This window comes from Podarcis raffonei, chromosome 10, assembly GCF_027172205.1.
Source record: "Podarcis raffonei isolate rPodRaf1 chromosome 10, rPodRaf1.pri, whole genome shotgun sequence".
Taxonomy (NCBI): domain Eukaryota; kingdom Metazoa; phylum Chordata; class Lepidosauria; order Squamata; family Lacertidae; genus Podarcis; species Podarcis raffonei.
The window spans coordinates 20,346,979-20,368,745 of record NC_070611.1 but is presented as its reverse complement, the minus strand read 5'-3'; the positions used below and the strand labels follow the sequence as shown (position 1 = coordinate 20,368,745).

Sequence of the window (21,767 nt, the reverse complement as noted above, 5' to 3'; positions counted from 1 at the left end):
GCTAAAGAGATACTCTGGAATAAGCTAGCCTGACACCGTTAAATAAAGGTTCAACTTAAAAATTAACTACAACTTTTTAAACTTACTGAATCTTAGAATAAGGAGGCATGAACAAAGAAAGCATTTCTCTTACAGCCCTTGGATAGGTAAAAAGGTAAAGGTAAAGGAACCCTGGATGGTTAAGTCCAGTCAAAGGCGACTATGGGGTTGCAGCGCTCATCTCGCTTTCAGGCCAAGGCAGCCAGCGTTTGTCTACAGACAGCTTTCCAGGTCATGTGGCCAGCATGACTAAACCACTTCAGAACACCGTGACAGAAACCAGAGTTCACGGAAACACAGTTTATCTTCCCGCCACAGCGGTACCTATTTATCTACTTGCACTGGTGTGCTTTTGAACTGCTAGGTTGGCAGGAGCTGGGACAGAGCAACGGGAGCTCACTCTGTTGTGGGGATTTGAACCACCAACCTTCCGATTGGCAAGCCCAAGAGGCTCAGTGGTTAGACCACAGCACCACCCGTGTCCTTGGATGGAGGAACCAGGTCCCTACAGGCTATGTATCTTCAAGGTTTGGGCTTTGAGATATTTTAAGGATGAAACTTTGGGAAGCCTATCCCTCCCCAACATGAGAACTGAAACACTAAAAAAGAAAAGAAAAGCTGAGAACCTAGATCAAGGAGCCTCATCCTTTGCCTTCCACTTCCTGTTGGACTGTAACTTCCAGGACCACAGAGCAGTTGGGAACCAAAGACTATCAGGAAGGCAGCTGGCTCCCCAATCCCTGAGCTAGATCTTTTTAAAGATCTCAAGAACTTTCTCTTGAGGTTGCTCAGTGGATAGATTTTGTTCTCATTTTCTGGAGCTACACTGAAGTAAACTGTTTCCCGTGTACAAGATCAGAAAGGAATTTTCCCATGTAGCTGAGATCTGTTCACTGTTGTCTCTGGCTGTATTTCAATTCTATTCTTTTGCAGCCAGTTCTTTCATTTGAACACTGCCTCCTCCTCAGCGCAGTCCCCCCCCCCCCCCGAAGTCACTTTTTTCTAGTGAAAACCACCCCCTGCTTAATTTTTTCCCAAGAGCCCTGTGGGGACCCCATGGCATTCTTTTAGTAAACTCACAGAGGAAATTATCGAAATGTGGAATCGTTAACACGTCTCTGAACAACCTGCAGAGAAGGTCCCCAAGTTGGCTTCTGCATCAGCGCCAGTAGAATAAATACTTGTGACAGCCGTGCCACACTCATGCTTCGCCACAGAAAACAAGGTAGGAATAACCCATCAGCATTGAAACACAATATGACACAACAATTCAAAACTTTAGTCAGATATACTGGGGGTGGGGAGAGAAAGCTATGTATTACCTGCGCTCCCTCAGTTTCTGGATATATTTATACTTATCAGTCAATGAACCATTGGATGCAATCACTGCCTACAAAAGTATACGAAACACATCATTACTTTCCTGGCGGCTGACCTCGCCATGCCCAAGTTAAGAGAGAGAAAAAAGAGTCAATTGGCTTGCAAGACTTACGTCTCTAACTACAGGTGAGTAATTCTGGCTTTCAAGGGGCTCCGAGGCTTCAGATAACAGCTGTGGAGATCAAGGTTTCCCGTCAGAGCACTTGCTTTCAGACAGATAATTATCTTTCACAGATAAGAGTCTCAGAAAAGTACATTTCATTAAAAACAAGGCAACCGTCAAGATTTAAACTGAGATTAAAATGCAGACTGTGTTGCTAGTCAGGCTACTTTGAAGACCTGAAATTCTCCTGACCTTCAATTGTCAATTAAATTCTTCTTCCTAGATTCACTTCCCCCTTCCACCCCGCTTCACAGAGCCGCTGTGCCACCATTTAGGCAAGATATAATACGCATGAAACAAATCTTGTTGCTGTGTATATCTATATTGCACAAAGCCCGCAAGTAGGACCAAGAGGCTGGAGAACTGAGTCAGGATTAGGGGGAAGAAGAAGAGTTTGGATTTGATATCCTGCTTTATCACTACCTGAAGGAGTCTCAAAGCGGCTAACATTCTCCTTTCCCTTCCTCCCCCACAACAACATTCTGTGAGGTGAGTGGGTGGCCAAAAAGACGAGGGACAAATTCTATTTGTGGTTTCCTTAGTAGAGATTTGGGAACCACTAATCTAGACAGACATGTGTAACTCTGGAAATCTCATTCTTTCACCCACAGGAGAGCTAAAGCTAAGAGACAGGATGGCTGAGGAAAGCCCTCCTAACTACACAAAGTGGTGATAAGCAATGAGATTGTATTTGCTGACTGACCAGAGAAGAGATAAGTTAACACTGGCGAGTTACCTGCCCAGGGCTGCTCCAAGATATTTTCCTGCCTCAGGTGATACAGCAACTTGTCTCCCCAAGATGCACAGTGCTAACTCTCAGTGTTAGAAACTGAGATATGAAAGCTAGAAGCTAAGTGGCACCCGAAACTGAGGTTACAGACGCAACAACGGAATGGCTGGGCGCTTTTTTTTTAAATAACAAAAATACAAAGCTGAAAATGGATGAACTGCAACTAAAATATTATGCTCATTTATACACGGTCTAGTCCTTCCCCTGCCCACCCCCCTAATATTATTAAGAGGGTCTCTTTTCCAGTCTTCAGAGAGTAGTGGGGAGGCAGAAAAAGGTCGTCTTTTCCTTCCACTCTGCAGTTTTAATTGAAAATCTCAGGCGCAGGGCTGTGCCCAGAGCACAGAAACTGATGCAATTCCCTGTCGCAAAATGTGCCTAGATACAATGGGAGTTTCAAACACTGCTTAATGCTGGCCCGAGACATTTTGGTACCTGAGGTGACAAACAAGATGGCGCCCACAGCCACTTCCACACAGAGCAGTTCATGGGGCGGGAGCTGAATCTTATTTCAAAAGAGGTTACAGGATTATGTCCCCTACTGCAACTGGACCAAGGCTCAGGAGAGGCCATGCGCCAACAGAGGAGGGTGACCAGGGTCTCAGGGAGAACAGCCAGGGGCTACTGCTGCTGCAACTGCCTCTGGGAATATGTCCCCTGAGGCAGTTGCCTCACTCTTGTTTGGCTGTTTTGTGGTAACTCAAAAACCGGGGGGGGGGGGTATGGTTGCGGCCTATGTCTAAGCAAAGCTCCACACACAACACATACACTTTAGTTCAGCCGGTCTTACTTCCAGTATATTACAGTGGATCCTCAGGTTATGTTACCTTCGGGTAACGTAACTTTCGGGTTGCAAACACAGCAAACCCAGAAGTGTATTCTTCTGGGTTTCAACGGACGCACATGCGTAGAAGCGCTTTATTGCACCGTGCATGTGCGCAGAAGCGGCGCCTCTACTTGTGGATTTTTCAGGGTACATACATACCCCTGGAATGAATTACATTCATATCCAGAGGGTCCACTGTATTATTATTTATTAATTAAATTTATTGGTCACTTTCTCTTGCCATGCATAGGATTGTACAGTTAATCACTTGAATTATTACAAGCATATACAACGGCCTTTAATGAACAGCAAAAAGAAAATGCTGTCTTTATAAGATAATCATTTCCCCCTCTTTTTAATTCAACAGGGAATTGGAAGTGGTTAGATTATGTGATGATGACCTGTGTCAAAACAAAAAATGTTACAGGGGCTCCACACCACAGTGCAGAACACTGTATGGAAGGAAGATGGTTTGTGGCATTCTCTCACTTTTTGCAGCAGCAGATATTCGCAGGAAAGCTCTTGCTGGCATTAAGGGAGCCCAGGACTCTTGGAATTTCTTGCTTCCAGTCTACACAACAACCATTAACACTCTCTAAGCAGCCACTTATGACTCATCCAAAGCCATTAACACACAGCTTCAGAGAAGAGTTGAAAAACAAAGACCAGGAAGAGCGGTATATAAATGTCACCTGCTGGGCCTTGACTGCAAGGGCTTCCTAAGCTCAATAGCAGAGCATAGGATCTGCATGCAAAAGATCCCAGGTTCAATCCAGTCCGGGCTGGAAAAGACTGGTATGAAGTCCTGGAGAGATGCCAGTCAGTATATAGACCAGGGGTGGAGAACTTTTTTCCACTCCAGAGCTACATTCCCGGCAACCTCAAAATTAAGGGTATGCGGTTGTTTATAGATGTCCTTTTTGTTCTGAATTCAATGGTTTGACCGATTTCTTTGGTCCCAACGGCTAACGGAAGAGGGGAATCCAGGGCTCCCCCTGCTCCCATAATCCCTTAAGCATAAGGTCACATACTCCTTGCCCCTCCATAAGGTGTGAACTTAGCCTCACAATAGGAGGCAGGAGGCGATCAAGGGCAGCTCATACCCTAGACAGAAATCCATCAGGATGGTGGATTGAATTCTGATACTTTCAAAGGAGAAGCGCAGGAAAGCCTTGCAGCTAGCTAGGGGGATGTGTAAATACCTTTACTGCTCTTTGGGAAAGAGGGTAGTTAAAAGGTGTTGAGAACTGGGGCTGTTGACAGGAGTGGGTGATGGGCTCAGGTTTCTACACACCAAACACTCCTACTTTGTGACATATTTGTGATGTATCGATGATGCTGTTGAAAAATGTATTATGGGAAATGGGGAGAGATCTTTGTGCGTTTGAAACTTGTTGCAACAAATAAGGATCAGGTCTACTGACTGCTGTTTTGCTTCTTTAACTTGACTGTAGACTTTGCTGACCGGAGAGATCCATGGGGAGTGGCACCAAAATGAGCTGGGCAGCGGAATAAATCCACACCCCAGGATTTTTTCCCTCATCAACCTGAATCCCATGTACAGTAGAATCTCGGATTAATGTTCCGGAAGTCCGTTCTTAATCTGAAACCGTTCTTAACCTGAGGTACCACTTTAGCTAATGGGGCCTCCTGCTGCCGCCACGCCTCCGCCGCACAATTTCTGTTGTCATCCTGAGGTAAAGTTCTTAATTTGAGGTACTACTTCCGGGTTAACAGAGTCTATAACCGGAAGTGTCTGTAACCCGAGGTACCACTGTAATGAACTTGATGTCTTGTCACAACACAGCCACTAAGATTTGGCTATTAACAGAAAATGAATTCTCTCTCTCTCTCTCCCCCTCACACACACACACACACACACACACACAGAGTTAATTCCCCTCTGAAAAAGAACACTTACACAACTGGCCAGATCACCACTGTGAAAAATGTGTACTGTAAAGAATCAAAATCCTATTCATCAAAATGGATAAATACATTTATTGGAATGGCTTGTTTAAGAGAGATCTGCACAACTTTCCATGTCACCTGTGTTTAGCAACCATAGGTTTCAGAGGAGGAAGGGGAAAGGTCCCGCCAAAGACCATTATTTGAGAAGTTTCTACCTTGTGTAGTCTGAATTAGTTTCTAAGAAACACTTCATTTCCGCCAGTTAAGTTTTACAGCAGATTTCCTACCTACGGGGCAGCCCAGAAGCTCCCCAAAGCACAAACGCTTAAACACTCAAAATAGAAACAAGTCGCCCACTTACCATCTCTTCAATGTAAGGGAAAAGCATGTCTCCAAAGCATTCTGTTGATTCTATAGGAAGCTGAGCTGGCAGATTGTCAATGGAACACATCAAAATCCCTGATCCCTCCACACTAGAAGAGACAGAAATTTGATTCCAGGCAACAAAAGCTTTGTGCACTATTTCTCTCTTTTTAAAAATCATTTTTAAAAGTTTGTTTTCTTTTGCACACACAAATGTTTTTGCCTGTCGCCTAAAGATATGATAGGAAGGTGAGCCTTTTTGAGGGGGGAGCCACTGCAGAAAAGGGTACTTGCACCCCTGCAGGCCTCTCCTGGAGGAGACACATGAAGAAGGGTTTCAGATGATGATCACAGGGTTTAAGACATAGCTGTCAACCTTCCCTTTTTTTGCGGGAAATTCCCTTATTCCAGTGCCGTTTCCCGCTGCTTCCTGCTGCTATGCCGGATTGTTAGATATCCCGTAGACTGTCCCCAGGACAGGTGAGGCTGCTGATCCCTTATTTTTGAGGCTGCTGATCCCTTATTTTCAAATCTGAAAGTTGACAGCTATGGTCTAAGAAGTTTCCTATGGGGAGAGGCAGTCTTTGTGCTATTGCGGCCCACACCCACTTAAGGCTTTACAGTGGAACCTCAGGTTGTGAACATGATCCGTGCAGGAGACATATTTACAACCCGCAGCGCTGCATCTGCGCATGCGTGTGACGCAATTTGGCGCGCATGCGCAAAGCGCAATTTAGCACTTCTGCACATGCACAAGTGCCGAAACCCAGAAGTAACCTATTCCGGTACTTCTGGGTTTCGGCGCGTCTGTAACCTGAAAACGCGTAACCCAAAGCGTCTGTAATCCAAGGTACCATTGTATAGGTCAAAACCAGAACTTTGTATTGGGCCCAGAAACTAACTGGCAGCCAGTACGTTCTGGCCAGGACTGGTTTTACATGCTCAAACCATCTTGCCTCTGTGAGCAACCTGGCAGCCGAATTCTGCACCAGCTGAAGTTTCCGAACTGTCTTCAGAGGCAGTTCCACTTCTCCCCACCAAGAGTCAACCCTATTTTGTTCAGGAAGGCCACCAACCTTCCGAAGTGGCTTTCTTGTGTGTGAGTGACCTTCCTGCACAAAATAGGAACGCAAGAAGTTTCCTCTAGTGCATTTTGTTAAGCTACTTAACCTCCAAGATCCAAGACCGTGCATGCTTGGAGACACCTCAACTGTATCCATCACAATTAAATGCAACACTACGAAATAACTGTGTGTTGCTTTAAAACTGAGCTTTTCAACACAAAAGAAAATTAGGAAGACCCTCTCACCTGTCGTGGATAATATGCTGATCGGCATCATACATGCAGAAAGGGCTGTCTATTGTTGTACATTCTGTCATAAATTCTATAGACCCTCCAGTGTCTGCAGAGATGTCACATATTGCAACAAGTCTATTAAAAAACAACAGCCACATAGTCAATAAATGATTTTCAGTTTTTTTAAGTCTTGAAGATACAACTCCCAAGTGCACCGCCATTGACAGTGTCAAAAGAAATCAACAGCTGAACAAGACAGATTTAGTCTGCCATTAGTACTCAAAAAAATACTCTCCTCAGGGAACCTTAGTAAAGATTTCAAACAAGGAATGGTTCTAGACCAGGGTTTCCAAAATTTGGTTCTCTAGCTGTTTTTGGACTACAATTCCCATCAATCCCAAGTTAGCAAGACCCGTGGTGAGGGATGATGGGAATTATAGTCCAAAAACAGCTGGAGAACCAAGAAGTAAAGCTCTGCTGGATGAAATACAATTGCCTCTGGTCTATTTTTTTTGACTCCTGCAACGTGTTTAAGTTTTTACTCTGCTAATTATACGTCAGAGTTCTACTCTGGATCAATATTGAGTAGAATTCCATGACAGAGCAAACTTTAAGCCCAGTCAAATTTTTAGCTCTGGCCCCACCAACTTCTAGTTTCGGTCCCCATAAGATTGCCTCTGAGCAAATGCAGTCCTCAAAAGAGAAACAGAACAGAGGATCCCCAGCACCGATTTAACTGATGCCTGCTATCACCAAATACAAGCTTCTTACTTGTGTGGCAATTGTGGACATCCTTCGGTAGCAGCAGCAGAAGGTCGCAGAGGAGCCAGAAGTCGCTGTGCATCCTGCCTGCTTAGCAGCCGCGGAGTATGCTGCTCCCAGTAGATGCCATTGATCACGCAAGTAGCATAAGGTGCAATCTGTAAAATAAAGCTGCAATTTCTTCTTATCCTGTAAGGAACCAACACCTTGATCCAAATAGTTAACTATGTGATTCAGTAACTATGTGATGCAAATGCTTGATGCTGATAGTATTCCTCACTTTATCATTGGGTCATGGAACCAGGCGGTTCTCTAGATGCAACAGACATCTAGACAATCAGCTTAAATGGAAAACGAGTGAGGTCCCAACTAAGGAATGGGAACTTTAAGCTGACAGAATATGCACAGCTTGCAGACTTAACATATAGAATAAGAAAACAAGAGCAGCATATGTTTAAAAAAGACTGGAAAATGCTTATTGAATCTATGGGGGGAAATTGTGCACATTTGAAAACGTGGGCAGCATTAAGATAAATTCAACAGTGAAAACAAGTTTTGATGGATGCAATAATGGAAAACTGAATGGTTTAGTTTTTGTAAAATATGCAGGGATTTATGATATGCAAAATGAACCATGGAAAGAGAAGAAGGGAAGTCATGGATATTTTAAAGATGTTTAAACGAATATTCTAAATTGTAAAACAGAAAAAGTATATATATGAGAATCATCAGCTTAATTTTTTTTGGTTTTTTTAGAAAAGCACATTGGTCACATGAGCTACACCAACAGGAAATTGGGTGTTATGACTGGCAGAATCCGTGACCAGGGAGAAGAGTTGGCAGAAGAAGATTGGAAAAAATTTAAGGACTATTTACAGAAATATTGTAAAATTAAGGATTGTTGAATGATGCTGGATTGAAATTGAGTGGTTTCTAGCTGTAATGATATAAAGGAATATGAAAAAAAAGGATTGGATAGAAAACAAGGTGTTTATAGGCTGTAATGCTTTAAGTTAAGGATTTGCTGAACAAACAATTTGAAATGGAATACAAGAAGGGGAGGTATGAGGAGGTCAGAGAAATATGTTATGGAAAAGTATGTATTATGAACTATATGGTTTTTTAAAAACTTTTTTGTTTGTTTTTTGTTTGCATAAAAATTGGAAACTTTAATAAATATCTCTTAAAAAAAGGAAATTGGGTGTCGTAGGTAACAGAGGTCATGGTAACTATAGGGCAGAGTCTGACACTCTTGGAACACTTAAGGGTGCAATAATGGGAGAGGTGTACTCACATCTGTGTTGAAACGAGAGGTGTAGTGTTCTGGGTGCTTGTCGTAGTCCACGGGGTCATACACGCCATCGCTCTTCCTTATAAGATGGTGGTGTCGACTCAACACCGTCCCATAGACTTTTCTGAGGTCTGTGGAGAGGAGCACTGTAAATAAAAGAGAAACAACATACCCCGCAGAGCTTCTGAAGCCCATCCCAGAATACCCTACCTCCAGTTCGAGAGACCTCCTTCAGCTCGTGGGGCTCCACAAACTCACAAGGGAGAGCATTGAACATTTCTTGGGCACCCTGTGGATAAAAGTAAGACTGATAGTGAGGTGAGATTTACCAAAAAATAAATAAAATGCAAGGCATTGGGCAGTCACAGGAACAACACTTCTGCCAAGGACTATCCTGCACACATTAGAGAGAGAGAGAGAGAGAGAGAGAGAGAGAGGTTCTGGATTTAAACCTGGAAGACTGGAGTTCAAATTGTGGAACTAGCGCATCATTTGGTGTATGACCTCAGGCATCTCCTTCTGTCTGCTTTTGTCCAAGTTTCCTACCATATTATTCCAGAATGTATACTTGCTACCTAGACCTTCAACCATCCAATTCCTCCAACCCTTTGCACCTTCTCCAGATGGTTGGGTGCTCCTCAAGGGCTGAAATCAAACAGCAGTGGCAGCATAAACACAGCTAGAGACCTACAGATCATGTCCATCCTTCTAGTTTAAGGGGCTCAGGTTCAGTGGAAGAACAAATGCCTTGGACAAAAGGTCACAGGTTCCAATCCCTCGCATCTCCAGGTAGGTCAACAAGACTCCTAGCTGCTGTCAGTCCATGCAGACAATGACCAATGATCTGACTTAGACACGGACTTGGGACCAGTGTTAGAAACTCGGGCATATAAGCTAGGCACCTTGCATCCCAACAATGAAATGTCTATTTGTCTATGACCCTTGGGGTCCCTTCCCATGTTACAATACTATGGTTCTTTGATCTCAACTACACTGCTTGACTTCAGCTTGCTCTTACAACAATTCACTCATCCCAGTATGCAAGGAGAAACACACACAGTGGAAATGAAAATTGTAACAACTGTGGAGTAAGGCCCAGTTGCCAACATGGCTCCCATGTGGTCGCAACTGAACCCACGCCAGTAGCAAAACGCGCCTGGCTAATTTCGAACACTGACTTGGACCAATGATCTGACTCAATATAAAGCAGTTTCCTATGTTCCAGCCATCACATGGAAAAATTTATGTGTGCATCTCATTAGTCCTGTGTGGAAGGAACAGAAATGCAGCAAAGGGGGCCTATAGCTTTATTGGAAGATATGAACAAGCCTTATATGTACAACAAGAAGCCAATACATCGGTTGCAATGAGAAAATGTGCTAGTGCTATGCATTTGAATAATGCCTTACCTTAGACACGTTGCCGGTGCCTGTAAACACAAATGTTATGGGTCCAATAGACTTTGGCATCAAGCCTAGGGAAATTTCGTAACCAGCATCGCGGACAGCTTGGACTGCCTGGCTACTGTTTCTGTAGTTATGGGCCATACCAATGTGCTGAAACCAGGAAGAGATTAATGTCAGTAGGACGCTAGACTGGTGGCTGAGAGTGGCTGCCAAGACCATATTACACTGGTCCTTAAAGACCTACATTGGCTCCCAGTACGTTTCCGAGCACAATTCAAAGTGTTGGTGCTGACCTTTAAAGCCCTAAAAGGCCTCGGCCCAGTATACCTGAAGGAGCATCTCCACCCCCATTGTTCAGCTCGGACACTGAGGTCCAGCTCTGAGGACCTTCTGGTGGTTCCCTCACTGTGAGATGTGAGGTTACAGGGAACCAGGCAGAGGGCCTTCTCTATAGTGGCGCCCCCACTGTGAAACGTCCTCCCAACAGATGTCAAGGAAATAAACAACTATCTGTCTTTTAGAAGACATCTGAAGGCAGCCCTGTTGGAAGCTTTATTCTGTTTTTGTGTTCTGTTGGGAGCCGCCCAGAATGACTGGGGAAACCCAGCCAGATGGTCGGGGTATAAATAACAAAATGATGGTGTTGTTGTTGATGATGGAGTCAATGGGCCTTTGGGACAAATTAACAAAAATCTACCCATCCTACCCCTCCACCCCCATATTCCCCCGGTAATATATATATATAGAGAGAGAGAGAGAGGGAGGGAGAGGGAGAGAGGGCCTTACCATAAAAGGAGTATGATGCCCCAGAGCAAGAAATCGCAATCCCATTCCATGTAAAATGTTGATCATACCTGGTTCAGAATTACATAATACACAGTTAGCACAGTACACAGAGTTATTAAATGCTGCAGCACAGTCAAACTGGTGAGAGAAGTAAGGAAAATTAAAGGGAATTCTAGAGCCACAATGCCTCAAGGGCCCATTTGCTCCAAGTGCCTGGGCAAGGCGGAACACCCACCACGAACCCAACAGTCATCCAAGCCCAAGGTGGATTTGATTTAAATAAATCAATTTAAATCACGATTTAAATCATTAGTCAGCAAGACTTGATTTAAATCATTTTTTTTACAGAAAGACTCATTCTTACTGGTATAATCTTAATATATACAACCAGGTGACGGTTTCATTTTTGGAATAATAAAATTTCAGAGTAGTTTTTACAGTTATATCAAAAATTACTGATTTGGTTATAGTATTAGAAATACATAGACAGATAATTATGAAATCATTGTGAGGTTTAATAAGTTAACTGTTTCTATTTGGACAACTTTTCCGCTGTACTTTATTGGAAGGAGAAAAATAATCATTTCCTTAATAACAATTTAAAGAATTTATTTAACTCAAACATTAACATTATAGCATACGTATCCATGTTCGTTAACCGATGCGGTTAAACAATTTTGTTTTAAAAAAGAAGAAGCTTAGACTGAGTTTTAGCATACATGAAAAACTTAAAACAAATCCTTATTTCCTGATAGTTGCTTCAAACAGAATATTTTAGCGGGGGTTTCATTCTCCTGTTTCCCAAATGCGTCTTAGTATCTTTATTTTTAAAAATTAAAAAATAAGAAAGGCCATAATGTAGTAGTGAAGCTCTTGTTCGGCATGCAAAAGCTCCCAGTTCTCACCGTGTCTAGTTATAAATGGACCTGACCCAAGACCCTGGAAAGCAATGCTATTTTTCTACAAAAAGTGACACCAGAACTCACCATGAACAGGCTCCCTTGTTCTCTTACAACAGCAATGGCACCCACCTGAGAGGTACCAGAACTGATTTATGGGGAGTTCCGGCTGAAAAAAAGCCCTGCTGGAAAGCCACTGCCATAGCAGATTTTACAGGGACAGGCATGTTACAGGCATGTACCTGGACTCACATGTGCACAGCCAGCACTCATGCACGTTCATATACACAATTCACACAACACCTCCTCACAGACGAGTAGTACTGACCAGATGGAAGGCAATTTCCCAAGTTTCTTATGTCTCACATAAGGTGCAAAAACCGAGTAAATTGGCAAAAATGTATAAATCTAAATCAAATAAGTGTTGGAAATGTAAAGAGAAAGAAGTTTTTTTTTAATCGTATGTGGTGGTCTTGTAGTCAGGTTAAAGCTTACTGGGAAATGATATATAATGAAATGAAAAGGATGTTTAAAATAACCTGTGTAAAAAACAACCACCAGAAGCTTTCCTTTTGGGAATTATAGGGACAGAACTACCAAAACTGTACAGAAACTGATTCATGTATGCTACTACAGCGGCAATAACGTTACTCACCCCAAAATGGAAAGAAGCAGAAGTCCCAGCAAAGGAAGAATGGATACAAAAACTTAAGATAACTTTTTATAAAAGAGTGGAAATGGTTCATTGAATATTTACAGATAAATTATAAACAGACATTGGCAGGATTATTGTAATAACCTGCAGTTTCATAAGAGTATATATCTAAAGAAGCTGAATAAATGAGCAAATTAAGTTAATTTGGATATGTAGAAGATATTAAAAATAAATTTAAGGAACAGCAGAAAGAGGAGAGGAAGTAAAGTTTTGAAATGTCAAAAGTTTTGTAAAATTAGTGAAATGTATAAACCTGCAAAGTATATATATAAAAATAGAATAAATAAAATAAAATGCAAAAATCCCGAAGGTGGCATAGCAGAAGCATCCCTCCTCCCCGACCCCATGCTCACTAATTACTGTTTAGAGATTTTTTAAATATAACATTAAGCAGTGTGTTAATGCTTTTACAGCGAATGAGTATGTTAAATAAATAAAAGCTAGCAGGTGCAAAGACATGGAGTTCCTTCTGGTTGAAAATGGCCAAAACACAGTATTAATTTTCTTTAGATACCTGCAACGCCAGCCCACTTTCCGAAGGCTACAACTCGCACTCCTCTGTGATCCACCATTTTCTCGTAATCTATCAGTCGAATGTTCTGAAAGTACAACACACCGTATACATTTGTTCTCAGGCTCCACTCATCTGAGTACACTAAAAATTAAAATCAAATCACAGCAGCCCCTGCCATTTATAGAAAGATGCATGTAAAGGAAGTCACTTCAATTATTTTATAGAGCAATGCTTTGGAAATGTCTCCTATGAGATAAATGGGATTTCTAAATAAAAAGAGGCAAAGATAAGCCCTCCAGCCACTTCCATTCATCTCAGTAGGGGGTTAGATCAGGGAAAATGTGTCTTGAGTCCATTTATTTCAATGGGTCTACTCTGAGTTCACTAATAATAATACTAATAAAATTTTATTTATATCCCACCCTCCCCAGCTGAAGCCGGGCTCAGAGCGGCTAACAACAGTAAAAATAACAGTTTGCATAAAATCAATTAATTGAAATACATTCTAAAATCATTTCAGAATCAAATTAATGGCAACCATTGGGCTAGAGTTCAATGAAGAGTACAGAAGAAGGGGGTCAGACTGTGCCTTGACCAAAGGCCTGGTGGAACAGCTCTGTCTTGCAGGTCCAGGGGAAAGATGTCAAGTCCTGCAGGGCCCTAGTCTCTTGTGACAGAGCGTTCCACCAGATAGGGCCATGGCCGAAAAAGCCCTGGCTCTTGTTGAGGCCAGCCCAACCTCCCTGTGGCCCAGGATCTCCAAGACGTTTTTATTTGAAGACCGTAAGGTCCTCCGTGGGACATACCAGGAGAGGCGGTCCCATAGGTACGAGGGTCCTAGGCCATATAGGGCTTTAAAGGTTAAAACCAGCAGCTTAAACCTGATCCTGTACTCCACCGGGAGCCAGTGCAGCTGGTATAGCACCGGGTGAATGCGATCCCACGGCGAGGACCCCATAAGGAGTCTCGCCACGGCATTCTGCACCCGCTGGAGTTTCTGGATCAGTCTCAAGGGCAGCCCCACATAGAGTGAGTTACAACACTAATGTTTGTTTTGCCTTTTATGCTACTAAAACACACTGCCGTCAATTCATTGCTGCATCATGGAAACCCAATATTGCACTTTGCAAATTCTCTCACTGTGCTGAACTAACTATAATAATAGTTAGCAGTCCTCGGTAAGTGAAATATTACCTTGCTCAGGATCTCATCCAACAAGGGCATATTTGCCTCCTGAGCTTTAATAGTATGAGAGAAGAATGCATAGTTCTTGTTGGGAATTAGTTTATCCTCCGGCGGCCTCTTCACACCCACAATCAGGCAGGCCTCCGAAATGTCTTCCTGTATAATACCACCAGCTTTAACATAGTCCTGCAAACAAAGCATTGGAGAGGAACTGACGTCTCAAGCCAAACTGAACAAAGGCAGAAAATATCGAGATAGTTCAGTAGATACTATTCCAGAAGGTGAGCCTCATTTCTATACTGGTTATCCACTCCTGTGGGTGGGGGAGAAGAGATTCCTTCCCCACTTATGATCGTTCTCATCTGCCATTTCTAAATGAAACCACACACTCGGTACCAGAACAAAATGGCAGTACACAAGGATTGCTATTTTCATATGAGAAAGAGGGGAGGCTTTCAGCCAAAGATGTGGCTTGTGGGTTCATATATGAATGAACCTTAATCGTTTAAAGCCATAGGCCACCACAATACTGATTCCATAAATCTTTATGTGAACTCAGTGGGGCTGTTAAAGCAATTTTAGACTCTTAGCTTGATGGACTTATTATGGGAGAAGTTCAGGCGCTGTTTTACTTCGTTTACTTTAAATCGGGGGGTGCTGGCCCTGTTGGGGTTTGCCCATTCTGCTGAGTGGGGCCTGGACCCCGCACTGAAGTCACCACTGTGTCAACCTCAGCCTCCATCCCCTCTGCTGCTTCCAACTCTTCCATCGTCTACTCATTCATCTGCAGCTCCTTCCTCGCTGCCCCATCTCCTCCTGTCATCCATTCACACACTCCTCCTTCCAGCCCTCTTTTCCTAGGCGCTGCCCAGTTCTACAAACTTGTCTAGTGCCTGCCACCTCTTTACCAAGTCCCTTCTGTTTGCTTTTTCAACCTCTCCTTCTCTAGGGCCTTCTGGACCCTGCTCTGCCCCACTCCAGAAAACAAGGCAGCTCAAACAGCAGCAGCAAACTTTGTGGCTTGCTCAGTCCCTCTGTGACATCAGAGCAGTTCAGGCAATCACTGCCAAGAGGCTTCATCAGCACCCATAAAACCACTATGGGCATTGTAACATCAAGGGCCCAATAACTGTGATTAGACGTGCACAAGAAACAAGCCGTACGCCGCTCCTACCCTCATGATCAACAACAAAAATGTTAGGACTTACTTTTTCATGGATGGACCTTCGATTGGACGGTTGCACCAGAACTTTGTAGCCCAGGTTGGTTAAAAGTTTGACGTGCCGTGGGGCTAACGGGGCTCTTCTTTCCCAGGCATTGACATCCTCTCTTCTGATTGCCAGGACAGATTTATGATAATGCTGCCACCTTGAAAGATGGCTCTCAAACCTACCACCTGTGCGTTTGAATGCTCGAAGCATGATTAAAAACCTAACAGCAAGCAAAGACAAAGTAATAAGGAGATGCAACATAAAGGTGTTCAGAAACAGCCATTGCGTGTCCGTCCATCTCCTGTCCCCAACAAAAAAACCCTGGTCTCCTTAGAAATCTGCTGTAAAACTAGTTAGTTTTTAACACAAGGTGCAATGCAGAAGTCATAACTGCACATTGCCAATTAACTGTGCAAACGTTTCAAACTTTTTCAGAGGGGGAAAAACCTTGAATGTTGTCTTTCTTACAAGTGAGAACATGAACTGAAAATTGTTACAAGAGAAACAATCCGGTAACAGTCAAAAGTAACATTTGTATCTCAAATTCAATCAAGGAATCCAAGAATTCTAAACAGTGTAATCAGTGCAGAATGAATGAGAAAAAACTTGGCCAAAATCATCAGCTAGTCCTGTCTGACTTTTAATTCCAAAACTATGGATGCAAGAACAGACTGACCCTTCCACACTAAGTGGAAGGATGAACGATACGCAGTGTGAAAGGTTGGCAGTTGCCAACCTATAACCGCCAACATTTGTCCATTTATTGGTTTTATTTAAATATTTATACCTCCATTCTTAAACAAGACCAGCACCATGTACATTTTCTTACGTTGTCAAATACAATATGAAATCCTGGCCTTCTCTTTACATTATAAAAAGGAGAATTTAATCGCAGCCCTGAAGATATCCATACTGCTGTCCCAAAATTGTTTTGCAGAGCTTGCTTCTACTTGGAAGTAAATCTCTTTCAGTTCAGTAAGGCTTACTCACAGGTAAGTGTGCCTAGGACTGAAGTTTTAGTTACCCCTTTAGTAACCTTGGTGGTTTCCTTTGAAACAAGCACTATTCCACAGGAAGCAAAAACCCAAACATTACAAATCTGAAACTGCAACCGACATCACTCCCGCTGTTTTACACACCAAATTCATTGAAGATTGAAGGGAGAATGAGATTTTTCAATTTTTCAAAATGCCTGTTGTTATTGATACATATCAACACAGTAAAATTACCCAGCAGGCATTGTAAAATTTCAATAGATTGTGGCTCCAGTATTGAGCAGAAAGTGATTTGATTCCAAATATGATCTACTGCCCATCTCATCATAGCCTGACAACATTCCCAAGGCGGACTGGGAACTGTTGATCTTAGTGCCACAATCTATCAGACTGGATAACATAGAGAACAATTTGTTATATTTGTAGCTTTAACATCTTTGCTATTACAGTTCTCAGCAACAATGGTTCCATACACACATTCACAACTATTTGGTCTCAGTTGTACGATTCACCAGTCACAGTAGCTGCTATTTGATGACTAAGAGTGGAAAAGTTCACCACTCCCAAACCTCTTCCCTCCTCACTGATGCCATTGCAAACACTATTCCCTTGAAGTCAGGAGAGCTCTGTGGTCCAACTTTGCCTTGGCTTAAGGCAAAAAAGAAAAACACACACACTGCCTTTTAAATATATTCCAAACAAATGCAAGACTACTACCAGGACAACCAAGCCCTCAGTAACACCATTCGCATTACTGAGCATAAAGGTCCTTACATATTCCAATAAGTGGAAGCCAATTACCACTGATAGCAACAGCAAAAGATTTTATGCCTTTCTATGGGGAATGCATAAAGGTTGTTAAACTTATCTGTCTGTAGTTGCAAAGGCTGTACATTTGCCAGGGCCTATGAACATCGTCAACTAGAGAAGCAAGGCAGAAAGGTGAACAATAAAGAGTATTGTGGTTCCTTGAAGACTAGCACCTTGTAGACTCTTTATAGTCAGGGAGCCTTGAAATGCTAACATATTTTTAGTTTTTAAAGCAGTGGTTCTCAAACTTTTTTCCTCTGGGCCATACTTTCAGAATAAAAATTTGTTTGCAGCACACCAATTTTTTTTTATTGGTAACAAACACAACTAGGATTGTCCTAGTTCATTGATTTTGCTCTCAGTTTGAAAAGATAATTATCCATATTCTGCAAAAAATAAAAAAATTATACTATACTATCAAAAATATTTTGATACTATACTATGATACTATAGTAAAAGTTTGTTTGATACCATGCTACACTGAAGTGTTTAAATGTTTCTTTGATTGTCCTTGAATCTTCCCCCCCACACACACACTTGCCATCTTCTCCTGCCACACCCTTTAAGAACCATTGCTTTAAAGACTCACTGCCCTTTTTGGCATCAAAAGGCTAACCTAACCACTCCTCTTGAAAGAGCCACCTTTACCTCAGGCTAAAAATTCCTCAAGTCTCCAGACTTGAGGAATGCAGGGAGGGAGACAAAAGGGAGGTGGAGAAGAGGAGTCAGTTGCTCACCGCATTCATTGCCCATCAGCCTATAAAATGAAAAGGGAAGACATTTAAAATGCCCAGAACCCTTTTAAGTTTCTCGCAGCAAAAGACAACACCACAGGCTTGTAGCAACTTAAAAACTACCTTTTTAAAAAACGATATAAACTTTTGTGGGATAGCTCGGTTGCTAGAGCACGAGGGTTAATCTCAGGGTTGTGGTTCGAGCCCCGTGTTGGGCACAAGATTCCTGCATTGCAGGGGGTTGGACTAGATGACCCTATGGTCCCTTCCAACTCCGCGATGCTAGGAAAGTCTACTTCATCAGGTGCATGAAACCTCAGGTAGAAGGAGAGATGGGGAGACGCGCAGGAAGCACACAAGCCGGTTTCTTTGGCCTACGAAAGCACCCATATGGCCGAGTAATCAGAGGAGCAGCGCTCTCGCTCTTTTTTTTTTAAGGGTCTCTGCCTAATCCGTTGGGAAGAAGAAATCTTTGGGCTCCCACACTGAGAGCTAGAAACTTTAAAAGCTCAGTTTAGTTTTGAAAACTGATAAAAATCATTATAAAAAAGAAAGTTAAAGGCTTGCTCAAATGTGAAAGGCAAGAGTGCGCGAGGAAAGGCAAGAGTGCGCGACGCTCTCCAATTACGCATTGCCAGAAATGGAAAAAAAGCTCCACTAAAAAAACGCAACGCAGCTTCACACTAGAGGTTGTGCAATGCAAGTCTGCACCTCGGCTTTCGCCGGGAGGCCTACGGAAAGCGATCCCAGGTGCCTGGATCTCTAGATCTCGCCGCTTCAGCATCTCCAGCAGCAACGTGGGCGCTGGGATTCCCGGAGGCTCCTAGGCCTCCGTTGCAAATATATATATGATCTCCTCCTTCAGCACCTAGGAGCGGCAAAGCTCAGGCTTTTTCCCCCGTCGCAGATAGGCAGGCAGGTAGGCTGCCCTCTCCAAGAGCGCACGCCACTTTGCTCGCTTACCTTTCGGGTCCACGCGTGGGAAAGGTGGGCGCCCGGCTGCCTGTCCCCGGCGAGCTCCGCCTGCCTGGCCTTGCGCAACAAGCGGCCAGCTGCCCATCAAAGGCGCGCGGTTTGCAACATTGCGAGGGGGAGTCGGGCCGCCTCCCCCGCCGCCAGCCAATCGGGCGCGACCTCGTGGGAGCAACCTTCCCCTTCCGCCAGTCGCAGAGGCCACCCGGAGCTGCGTCACTAGGCGAGAGCACGCGAGGATCCCGCACTGGAGGAGGGTTTCCCAGGGCACCAGCGAGCAGCCCTCGACAAGCCAGGACCCCCGAAAGTTATTGAACTTTTTTTAAGGAAGATTTTAAGATAACCCCAAGATTGAGCTTTTTTTAAGGAATTCCCCAAGATTGAGGTGTGGTTTTTTCCAGGAAGACCCCAAGATCGAGCTTTTTTTTTAGGAAGTCCCCAAAACTTTTTTAAAGGAAACCAGCGAAATTGTTGAAATTTTCTTAGGGAAACCTGAAACTTGCTGAACTTTTTTTAGGCAAACGCCAAAGTTGTTGAGGTATTTTATTATTATTTTTATTTTACAAAAACGCTCAATTTTTCGATTGACTTGCCTAAGATCCAAGACAAAGCAACAGCTTTCGGAAATGCGCCCCCCCAATCAATTCCGCCTTTGAAATTTCTCCAAAGTCCGGGAAAATCCGAACGTGTGGCAGTCTTAGACCCACAGCCCCCTTTCTGACAGATCCGGTGTATGCATACAAAAAGGGAAGGGAAGGAGAGAAATGTAAAATAGGGGGAGGGGAGAAATGTGAAACCCAAAGGCCATGAAGTGCAAGCTTGGGACATGTGAGTTCTGCATTTACCTTAGCACTGGAGCAGAGCACATGCTTTGCATGCAGCATAGAAACCAACTCCTAGGGGCTAAGGTCTCTTTAGCCCCCCCCATAAAATATTTAAGGGGGCTAGCCCCCCCCCCGAAAGTGACTGGGGAAATCTAGCCAGATGGGCAGGGAATAATAATAACAACAACAGCCATTACCATTCAAATGGAGTGTGCGTGCCTTATCTTGTGATTGATTATTCAGGACGTGGTTACCTGCCCCCCTCCCCCAATATTTCATTCACCTAGCATGTAGAAAGCCCCAGGTTCAGTCTCTGGTCTCTCTAGGTAAGGCTGTAGAAAATCCCTGCCTGAAACCCTGGAAAGTTGTTGCCAGTCACAGTGTAGCTGAACAGTGGTCTGGCACAGGGGTAGACAACCTAAGGTCCGTGGCCCAATCGCTTTCTCAGTCTGGCCCGCAGGCGGTCTGGGAATCAGCGTGTTTTTACATGAGTAGAATGTGTGCTTCTATTGAAAATACATCTCTGGGTTTTAGGCTTGCAGAGGTTTCTTTGTTTCACTAGAATCTCCAGGTACAAAAAAAAAGTGGCTGGAAAGAACCAACACACTCCTCCCCTAGAATTAAAGAACATTAAATTAAAGCATTCCAGTGCCAGAATTGGGCTGATGGTCCTATCACAAAAATCCACTCTTGGTTCCAGGGGTGCCAAATTGAATAAAATATTAGCCAGGGGGGCAGCCTGCCACCATAAATCAAGTAAATCAATAAAAATACTTAACTGAGGTTCTGCCGCCCCCAACATAAAGTCCACCCCCTAACATAAATCCTGGCTACGTCCATGGGGGGGCAGGGCAGATAAGCCCCACCCCACAAAATCACATGACATGGTACATGCACAACATTTGAATGGCAATGTCCGTGCTTGGGATTTACCACCCATGGTCAGCACCCAAAGATTCTCTTCAAGTGTTAAGATGGGAGGTCCTTACATTCCATTGCCATGGGCTTACGGGTCATTTTGCGGAATGGTCTCTCATTTGAGAAACATTGGCAAACAGCTGCCTCCTACTTCAGGAATTCTTAGAAACTACTATATCCATTTCGAAATCAGGGCAAGTTCAAAAGGTTCAATTCGTAACTTTGATTCAAAATGGCAGATTCAAAGGTAAGTAAAGGGACCCCTGACCCTTAGGTCCAGTTGCAGACGATGCTGGGGTTGCGCGCCCATCTCGCTTTCAGGCTGAGGGAGCCGGCGTTTGTCCACAGACAGCTTCCGGGTCATGTGGCCAGCATGACTAAGCCGCTTCTGGCGAACCAGAGCAGCACACGGAAATGCCGTTTACCTTCCCACCAGCGGAGCGGTACCTATTTATCTACTTGCACATGACGTGCTTTCAAACTGCTAGGTTGGCAGGAGCAGGGACCGAGCAACGGGAGCTCACCCCACTGCGGGGATTCGAACTGCCGACCTTCCGATCAGCAAGCCCTAGACTTAGTGGTTTTAGACCGCAGCGCCACCCACGTCCCTAGGTAGGTAAAGGTACCCCTGACCCTTAGGTCCAGTCGCGGATGACTCTGGGGTTGTGTGCTCATCTCGTGTAGCCAGGATTTTTGTTGGGAGGTTGTCGGGGGCCTCCTCTTCTTTGGCGATCACTCGTAGCCGAGTAAGATTTGCTTCCATAAAAATGGTTTTAACAGCGAGTCCGCAAGTGACTGGAGGCCAGTTCAGGGTCCACACGTCCTTCCACAGTGGGGACATAGGTTTGCACATGGGAGTTGAGCATGGTGAAGGTTTGCCAAGCGTGCCTTCCTCTTAGTGCGTTTCTCCCTTTAGTCCTGAGTTCGAGCATCTTCAAAGCCCATGACACCTTTCGTAAAGGGTGTTCTCCAACTA

General features: G+C 43.8%; 1 protein-coding gene across 1 annotated transcript in view; it reads right to left on the bottom strand.

Moving 5' to 3' along the window:
- The window catches only part of AASS (aminoadipate-semialdehyde synthase), a 40,519-nt gene extending 21,338 nt beyond the window's left edge, over positions 1-19,181 (bottom strand). Inside the window, exons 1-13 of the mRNA XM_053405622.1 lie at positions 19,041-19,181; positions 15,536-15,758; positions 14,337-14,513; positions 13,143-13,227; positions 11,015-11,082; positions 10,232-10,378; positions 9,033-9,111; positions 8,826-8,953; positions 7,541-7,689; positions 6,782-6,904; positions 5,471-5,582; positions 1,532-1,591; positions 1,362-1,429 (exon numbers count right to left, since the gene is read on the bottom strand). Coding sequence (XP_053261597.1) covers positions 1,362-1,429; positions 1,532-1,591; positions 5,471-5,582; positions 6,782-6,904; positions 7,541-7,689; positions 8,826-8,953; positions 9,033-9,111; positions 10,232-10,378; positions 11,015-11,082; positions 13,143-13,227; positions 14,337-14,513; positions 15,536-15,748 — 1,409 coding nt within the window. The 5' untranslated portion in view covers positions 15,749-15,758; positions 19,041-19,181. The remainder of the gene's footprint in view (positions 1-1,361; positions 1,430-1,531; positions 1,592-5,470; positions 5,583-6,781; positions 6,905-7,540; positions 7,690-8,825; positions 8,954-9,032; positions 9,112-10,231; positions 10,379-11,014; positions 11,083-13,142; positions 13,228-14,336; positions 14,514-15,535; positions 15,759-19,040) is intronic.
- Between the last annotated feature and the right edge of the window lie 2,586 nt (positions 19,182-21,767).